Source organism: Oryza brachyantha, chromosome 2 (assembly GCF_000231095.2).
Source record: "Oryza brachyantha chromosome 2, ObraRS2, whole genome shotgun sequence".
In the NCBI taxonomy this organism is placed as follows: Eukaryota; Viridiplantae; Streptophyta; class Magnoliopsida; order Poales; family Poaceae; genus Oryza; species Oryza brachyantha.
This window is the reverse complement of record NC_023164.2, coordinates 19,195,955-19,204,939: the sequence shown is the minus strand read 5'-3', so window position 1 is coordinate 19,204,939 and position 8,985 is coordinate 19,195,955. Positions and strand designations below refer to the sequence as shown.

The 8,985-nt window shown below is 37.1% G+C and overlaps 1 protein-coding gene and 1 non-coding gene across 2 annotated transcripts; one reads left to right on the top strand and one right to left on the bottom strand.

Annotated features, from left to right (window-relative positions):
- Nucleotides 1–778: 778 nt before the first annotated feature.
- TRNAP-UGG lies at nt 779–850 on the bottom strand. The gene has a single exon. It is a non-coding gene; the product is annotated as a tRNA-Pro (tRNA).
- A 2,893-nt stretch (nt 851–3,743) lies between these two features.
- LOC102708962 (probable ascorbate-specific transmembrane electron transporter 1) lies at nt 3,744–6,217 on the top strand. Its single transcript, XM_006647532.3, has 4 exons — nt 3,744–3,977; nt 4,968–5,016; nt 5,106–5,308; nt 5,712–6,217. The coding sequence occupies exons 1-4, from the start codon at nt 3,834–3,836 to the stop codon at nt 6,018–6,020; spliced, it is 705 nt and encodes a 234-aa protein (XP_006647595.1). The 5' UTR covers nt 3,744–3,833; the 3' UTR covers nt 6,021–6,217.
- The last annotated feature ends 2,768 nt before the right edge of the window (nt 6,218–8,985 follow it).

Genomic DNA, 8,985 nt, shown 5'->3' with positions numbered 1-8,985 from the left:
CACAGCTGCCAGCGGGCTCGTTTTGAATCTTCTGTCGGCCGTCTGCGCCATAGGAGCCGTTTGGGCAGTTGGGTTGGCTGCACTAGCACTCATGTTTTGGACAAACTTGAATGACTTAGAACAAATTCAAAATGATTTCTAATATAAAAAGAAGAGAGTTTACTTCCCGTGTTCATGAAAACACGTTGTTTTGACATATCTTAGAGTAAAACATTTAACACTTTAAACACCGTTACCTTATTATTTTTTAATATGATATATTAAGAAATCATATGGGGATATTTGCAACGAAAAGTATTTTTAATTTTCCTGGGTTTGCAAATATTTTACAATACAAATTGAACTATGGTGCAATATTTCCTGCAAAAAAAACTGACATAATATAAATTTTACAATATAAACTAGTAGTCAAAAACGTATTCTAGAGACCTTGTTGATATCCAATATATTTTTTTTTACCGGAGAGAACATTATTTTTAACCTTTGAGTGACCCGTACGTGCTAGCGAGTGATATTTGTGATTTTCTTTCTGTTGGTGTAAACTAGACTACGCCATTACACCAAATAGCAATGTTAGTTCTGATACTACTTAGATTGCATGTTCCTGCCATTTTCTCCTAGGTTTGTTCATCTATGGGGTTACTTTAGCTGACTAACCTTGATTTGTTCATGTATGGGGATTATATGATTAGCTGACTAATCAAGGGGAACAAAAATAGTTTGTTCATGTGTGGGGATTAGTTAGATGACTAATTAGGGGAGCAATAACAAAAAGAATGGGGCATTCCGAGAATCGAACTCGGGACCTCTCGCACCCAAAGCGAGAATCATACCACTAGACCAAATGCCCTTCGATGTTTAATGTGGATAGAAAAGGATTTTAAGATGGCTCAGAGGGTTAAAATTGCAACTCGGAAGGAGTATCAAATCTCATAGGGCCATCACTCGTCAATCCATGGCAGCTCGAGTTCATAATGCGAAAACACCGAATACCGTGATGTAACCAGGGTTCGGTTTATCGTGGAATGACCCGAAATCGCTCCCCTACGGCTACGGTAGCACGATTATTGACGATAATCATGTAAAAAACGTATGAATCTGAAATTAAAATTTTTGAACAAATTCTTCACAATTTTTATGGGAATACCACGCGCGCGATAATCATGCGGTTTGTAGCGATTGCCGCCGAGGTTTTGGTGAAAATGATAATCACGGCAGATGAGACGATAATCATGGTGGTTTTTGCAATATCGATAATCGTATTTTTATGCGAAAACCGTATGATATGTCATGATTATCGTGATATATCTATTTTTTTTGGTTTTGTCTTCCAATTTACCATTATCGTGCCCTGACAATATGACCGATTATTGTGATAATCGTGACAATTACTGCGATATTGCAGATCCTATATGTAGCATGTAACAATTACTTCATTTCACATTACAAATTGTTTTAGCAATCACTAGGTTGATATGGATGTTTAATGGATCAATATATATTTATAGAATATTTATTTATTTATAGATAGATAGGTAAAGTCAAAACATCTTTTATATAATATAACCGATTGACCGGGAGAAAGTACATGGCGTAGTGTCAGCATATCACCAGCACGAATGACCTCCCGCCCTCCCCGGTCGTCGGCTCATCACCTTACCAATATTGATAGTATCAAAATTATGGTGAGGTTTTTCAGAACGAGACCGAAGATGCCAAGATGGAAGACACGAACGCCCACGGACGGATCGGAGGACTAGAGTCTTCCGTTTCCCGCTTTGTGGCCTTCACTGGGACTGAATTAATCAGATCACAATAAATCATATTCTTACGTAATCCAGTCTCTACTTTCAAACATTTTAAATTTTAGTTAAATGTTTTTATGATTTATTACATATATATATATATAATCATAGTGTTTTTAATCTAAATATTATGAAAATTATTGATGGTTGAAAATTTAAAAGTTTAATTATTTTTATTTAAAACGATAAGAATTAGAGAACCAGGGAGCGCCAAATAATCTTATAAATCTTGGCACCTTCCACCCTCATCAGAAAAGACAAATACGTAATAATTTTAGAGCATGTTGGGCAAGGCTTCAACTTTTGAATCCTTAACACAAAAGCAGGTAGAGCTTGAGTAAAATTAAATTACTGGAACGTTAGTTTCTCAAAACCAGAGTAGTGGATCTATTCTAGAAATACACGGAAAAATTGAGCTACCTTTTCGTTCTTTATAAGTTACACTATAATTATTTATAGTATATATTCTTTTTAAGTTTTTCTGTAGCCCGTTACAAACAGAATACAAATATAAAGGGGTGATGGTTTGGGTTTTCTGTAAAAGAACCAAACAAAATATTTGCAAATGAAAAATAATTTAACGATAAAATTTTATATATGTATTTTTAGCGATAAGATATAAGGCTAAAAAATTAACCACGACGAAAACCCTAAAATCAGCTCTAAATTTAAAGTTAAAATTTTAAATTTTGTCTTATAATTAAGCGTAAGCGATAGATATAAGTTTGAAAAATTAACTACAATAAAACCTAAATTTTATTTAGTCATATAAGCATAGGCTAAAAAAAACGTGGCTGAGACGCTCCTATGCATATACGTGCACTGCACACACCCTACCAACACAACATATTCTTATAAAAAAAGAAAATACTATACAACTATATACCGTAAATGACAGAATACACTGCGACGAGTAGCATTCAACCATAGAGAAATTAGAAAAAAAGGTGAACTGATGGAGAGCCAGCGAGCCCCACATAAGGGCCCACGGGGCAGTGAACAGACCAACCACCAATTAATTCGGCAGAGCGAGCTGCAGCACGGATAGGCATTTAGCAGAGGAGCAGGCCTTGCCTCGTCCACCACCCAGCACGACCCAAACCAAGCGAGCGAGGGTACTGTTCTAGGAACAGGAAAATCCGACGTGGACACGCCCAGCGTCGTCGATGATCACCATGCCGACCAAGGCGTATTTAGAGACGTTGTACGCTGTTATGGCGGGGCACCATGATGCTCGCGGTGTGCTTGACTCAGGCGAGGACGCTGCGCGTGTTGATCACCATGATGACGTTGAAGTCGGTGAGGTCGAGCAAACCGATCGTTCGCTACGCTAGGGAGCCCACGACCCTAACGCTGTTGACGATGATATCGAGGTGGTGGTGCCGCGCCACCGTGAGGTCGACGATCGTGGTGATCTTAATTACAAGCTCATGACGGCAGGGACGATGACTACAGCGACAACGGTGGCGACGACGACGACAACAACAACAGCGGTCGGTGGGAGCAGCTAGCGGCGGTCGACAGCAGTTGCGGCGTCAGCGACAACTACGGTGGCTGCTAGAGCGACAGCGATGGCCGCGACAACGACGGTGGTGACAATGATGAGGATTCACTACCGGATATGACATTGTTTATAATATCACTAGTACCAGATATGATATTATTCAGGTATCATACACAGTACATATGAGGTACCATATTACTTAAGCATGCTACCTTGAAATATCATATACGATACACGTGAGGTATCATGTTACCTGAATATGATATCATACCTAATACATTTAAAGTATCATATTATTTAGACAAGATAACATCTGTCGCTATCTTAAGGGTACACCATAACAGCCCCGTAAAAGAAATAACTGAGGCGGACATAATTTTTTCTTCTACCCACTAACCCACGGCTCCATCTCGTAAGTTAAAAATAGAAGTTCCCCAATTATAGGAGCGGCGGCGTCGTGTTGGGGCAACTACACTCGCCCCCACACAGCAGCCGGTAGCAGCGGGCAGCGCGGCGGGTGCGCGATGGGGCTCGGCGCGAGGGCGGCGCCTTTCACATACGTGGCGCACGCGCTGGCCGTAGCGGCCGCCGCCATGGTTCTGGTCTGGTGCATCCACTTCCGCGGCGGCCTCGCCTTCGAGGCCACCAACAAGAACCTCATCTTCAACGTGAGTACTACTTGCTCGTCTGCTCTGCTCTCTCTTTCTCTAGTTATCTTTCTCGTCCCGAGGTGTTGGATTAGATGGGGGCTGCTTGGACGCGGACAATTTTGGATGCCGCTGTCTTTTGTATTTCTTCCCCAAAACCAAAAAAAAAAATAAATTTGGAGGTAGGGGTAGTTAGCTTCGTTTGCAAGAAAAGGAAGCGCTGTCATATCTGTTTGGCAATTGATCAAGAAAAGCATGATGTTCGTAGCATCTGCTTTAATTTTTGCTGTTAGCATTGGCATGATGAAGTTGTGAACACTAGTATTTTTTTTTTCTCCGCTATGCATCTTTGGTTAAGCAATTTCTTAGGTAATGTCCTCGGATTTGTGACTAGCACTTGATGAGAACTGGGTTGAATTTCGTAAGTTTGCAGGTCTTGCCGGCTTGCTGCATGCGTTAAGTTTGCAAAGCGTCCGAGCGTTCGGTTTGAGCATCTCACAGGGTTGTTTAACTGCTTGATGGGTTATTAAACAAAGCACCACATGGTGTATTCTTTATTTGGTTTTTGTTGGGTATTGAATTATGGATGCTCTCATGCTCATCCAACCATGTTGGGTCAACACATTGGCATGTTGTCCATGGCCATGGGGGAAAATAGAGAATTCCTAAATAATGATGGCATGATGTTGAATGTATATCAGAAGAAGCGGTTCATGTTAAAAGCAATGGGACGAGCAGAAAATGTTAAAAAGCAATTGTATTTTAAATTTCAACTTGCCACACATTTCTTTACGTGGAGCACCCAATATCGCCCCTTCCATTCAAAAGTCAGCAAAGTAAACTTGGAGTTAAGTGCAGATGGACATTTTAAACTGCATATTTCCTTCTCCTCTGTTATGCTTTTCTAATCACATAATATTTTGTTTCACAGTAATTCAGGATAGTAGTTGGTATACATTAGCATTTAAAATCGGTTGCCTATTGCATATCTCTAATTTTTAGATGTTGCAGGTTCACCCTGTACTTATGCTTATTGGCTATTTAATCCTTGGGAGTGAAGGTAATGTGTTTTGTTGCTGTTATTATTATTATTATTTCTTTGGTTTGTGAACAGGTTTTAGTAGTAATATTCCTTCTCCATTTTGGCAGCTATAATGGTTTACAAGGTACTTCCTACATGGAAGCATGATTCAACTAAACTGATCCACCTAATTCTCCATGCAATTGCACTTGTGCTTGGTGTGATTGGGATATACTGTGCTTTCAAATTTCACAACGAAAGTGGAATTGCCAATCTGTACAGTCTGCACTCCTGGCTTGGGATCGGAACAATTTGTTTGTATGGTATTCAGGTAAGCCCTCTAATATAGTTGCAGTTTTATTCCATATGAGCCTCCACTTATTATGATTTGTCTGAAACCATTGACTTACAACAGAACCAATAGGGGAGATAGCGGTAGGTCAAGCATTCATATAGAAGACTTTTTTTTTACAATTTAATCAATTATGGTGTTACATGCAATTCCTGAATAGGTTTGGTTAAATGATATGTATCCTATTATCTGTTCACAACTCAAAATTCATGAATCTGAATATGTTACTAGACACCGAGAGACATAAGAATTGGATCCACAACACATTCATTGAACTGGGACGTTATATCGTAGTAGCTGAAATCTGTCAATGAAATTTAGTAGAATATTTTTACTTGGTCGTTGACAGCTTGTGTTATTAAATGTGCCTTATATATTACAGTGGATATTTGGGTTTGTTACCTTCTTCTTCCCTCGTGCTTCACCCAACGTGAGGAAGGGTGCTCTTCCTTGGCATATACTGTTTGGGCTCTTCGTCTACATTTTAGCCTTGGCCACCGCACAACTTGGTTTTCTTGAGAAGCTCACTTTCCTCCAAAGCTCAGGACTCGACAAATATGGCGCAGAGGCATTTTTGGTGAACTTCACGGCTTTGGCTGTTGTGCTGTTCGGTGCTTCCGTCGTCGTTGCTGCTGTTTCTCCTGCTCGCTTTGAAGAACCACATGACTATGCTCCAATCCCTGGACACTAGAATGTGTGCAGTTTACAGCATATACAAGTATACAGCCAACAAAAAACTTGCTATTCCAATGTGAAACAGGGTATTCATATATCTCCCCTTGAAAGAAAGAACAAACTGGAACTGACCAAAAAAAAAAAGGAAATGTGTATATCTGTGGTATGTTTATTTGTTACTGCTATGTGATTAATCTACATTAGTACAAACAATGTCGGGACTCAGGCGTGTCTATGAGCGTCATCTTTTTGCTTTTTAAAGGAAAAAAAGACAAACAACATGTTTACAAATAGAAAATAATTTATAAATAAAATTTTTATATATGTGTTCTTAGCTATCTAGAAGCCAAGACTAGAAAATAAGCAATTAAAAAATCTCAAAATCAACTTAATCTGAAAATTTATTTTTTGGCTTATAGTATAAGTAAAAGTAAAATGATGGAGGTGTATGCCATGTTTGTCTAAAGAAAACATTTATTGCCGTCTGAGATGATTTTCCTCTCGTTTCACTATGAGTGGCATTTTTCCACCCAGTAATCCTTGTGTTAATGCAAGTGAGTGGTAGTAACAAACTGGATAGCGCTGGAATTTTGGAATTTTTATTACTCCCTCTGATTAATTTTATTTCACATGGTTGACTTCTTAATCTAAATTTAAATTTGATTGTTTGTTTTATTTAATTTTTTACAATTATGTAAAATTATAAGTCATGCAAGTTCCTTTAGTAATAAATTAAATCACAACAACATAACTAGTAATTATACTTCTATAAAAAAGGAGCAGTGATGGTGACAGTGAATCTACATATAATTAAAAACTAGTTAAATATAGATCGATATCTATATATAAATTTAAATTATTACAATTTAGCCCTCAAATGTCTTGATATTAAAAACCAGCTAAATATAGTTCTACATATAAATTCAAATTAAGGTGACTATTTCATATAAGAAAATTTAATAACACATCATAAAATCCATAACAAAGCACAGATATTTAGTTATATAATTTTTTGAACAAGATGGACGATCAATCATGGACTCAAAAGACAAGAGCGTTAGATAAAAAGGCAGATGGAGTACTTTTTTTGAATCTTTTTATTTTTATTTTACAACTGACTCATTCTAAAACTTATCTTTAAATCTGATCTTTTAAACACGTCACATCGCGTAGCTAGCCTTAATGGTGTCTAAATCATATTGCCAATATTGACACACCTGCAAGACTAGTGTAGCTTAATAACATTGCCTAACCATCGAGACTTACGTAACAACGTTATTTGGCATGGTCATGCCAAGCAGGAGGCATGATCAAAATGTCCATATTTGGAAATACATTTTACGAGGATTTAACTTTAAATTTAATAATAACTGCAGTTGGCCATCCATTTTGTTAGCCACTTGAGCTCACCCTCATCATCTTCATCGAAGGTGACATATTAAAAGAAACCTGTGGAGGAAGATGGGTTGGAACTCGGAAAGCCTAAGAGTAACTCCAAAAGTCTTATCAAATCTTACTCTCCATTTTTCTATTTTGGACTGCTAGCCAAAAAAATTCTTCTACATATTTTGTTTATGATCCAACGCCTCTTCATCTTCCCTCTCCAAATTTCCTACATTCCGCATGTGAGATTCTTAACCTTAAATTTTAAGTTGATGTTAGATGTTTTTTACCGAAGATTATTTTATAGCCTTAGTCTTTTAAATCGCTAATAATATGTATATAAAAAAACCTATAAATTGGCTACCGCTCGGAGATATAGATGCCAAGTGAGATCGACGAGTTGGCGTCGCTCAACGGTGGACTGGTTCCAACGTGCGCGACTGTTTATTTTAAAGGAGCAAAATCTAGCTGGCATTGTCTCCAACCTTAGTTGTTTATACTATCTATATATATATACCATATAATTCTTACCCACTACCTATAAAGCTCAATATACACGCATGTCATATCATCACCCACTAACTACCCTTATATTTAAAGCTCATGTGAATATGCCACTAGCAATCATTATATTTAAAGCACATGCAAGCCTGTCACTTATTATTATGGTGACGATCAAATTAAGGTGCTTAATGGAAGATGCATATAGAATAATCTAAAGCTCCTGCGACAGTTTCTAGTTCATATAGACAGATAGCAACTTCTAAATCCCAAATAACTCGAAGCACGGGATTGCGTATTCTTTATGGAAGGGAAAGGACAAGGATAATTCACTAGTTTGTATTTGCAGTTTTTCTTCGAGACAAGTTTGTCTTTACAATCTGGGAATCAAATACAAGGACGGAAAAAGTTACGCCGACGGAAAAAGAAAAGGCAGCTTAGGGCACGAAACTGAATAATGGCTAGTCCCATACTGTAATACGCGACGGAAAAAGACTAACGCATGATAATTCAGAGCCAATATAATAGCAATTGTATCAACAACCACACTGTCTTTGAGCTATGGAATCATTGCATTTAATTTGTCGCATCCAAATATTTGCAAATGTCCTCACTGGAAAAGTTAAAAAAACAAAGGGGATGATCGTTTGATTTTTTAAGAAAAAACTAAATGGCGTATTTGCAAATAAAAAATATTTTATAAATATTAGCAATTTAAAAGCGAAAGTAGAAAATAGATTACGATGAACCTCCAAAATATACTCTAAATATTTGGTTGAAAATTTAAATTTTTCTTATAAGTACAGTCAAAAGCTGTCAGTCACAAATGACTAACCTTAGGGAGTTATTGTTTGTTTTTTAGAAAAAAAACTAAATAATATATTTGCAAACGAAAAATTACTTATAAATAAAACTTATATGTGTATGTTCGGAGTGATTTAAAAGTAAATTCTAAAAATAAACTATAATGAAAAACCCTAAAATCAACTCTAAATTTAAAACAAAAATTTAAATTTTAGCATATAACTATAATCAAAAGCGAAAAACAAGAGTAATCACTGCAAATCTCATGATCTATTGGTTAATTCATATGTGCT

Excerpts from the sequence above, each read along its gene's own strand:
- LOC102708962 (XM_006647532.3), top strand. The coding sequence starts at position 3,834 with ATGGGGCTCGGCGCGAGGGCGGCGCCTTTCACATACGTGGCGCACGCG. Across the intron at positions 3,978-4,967 it reads ACAAGAACCTCATCTTCAAC|GTTCACCCTGTACTTATGCT; the intron begins GTGAGTACTACT and ends TAGATGTTGCAG. Across the intron at positions 5,017-5,105 it reads TTTAATCCTTGGGAGTGAAG|CTATAATGGTTTACAAGGTA; the intron begins GTAATGTGTTTT and ends CCATTTTGGCAG.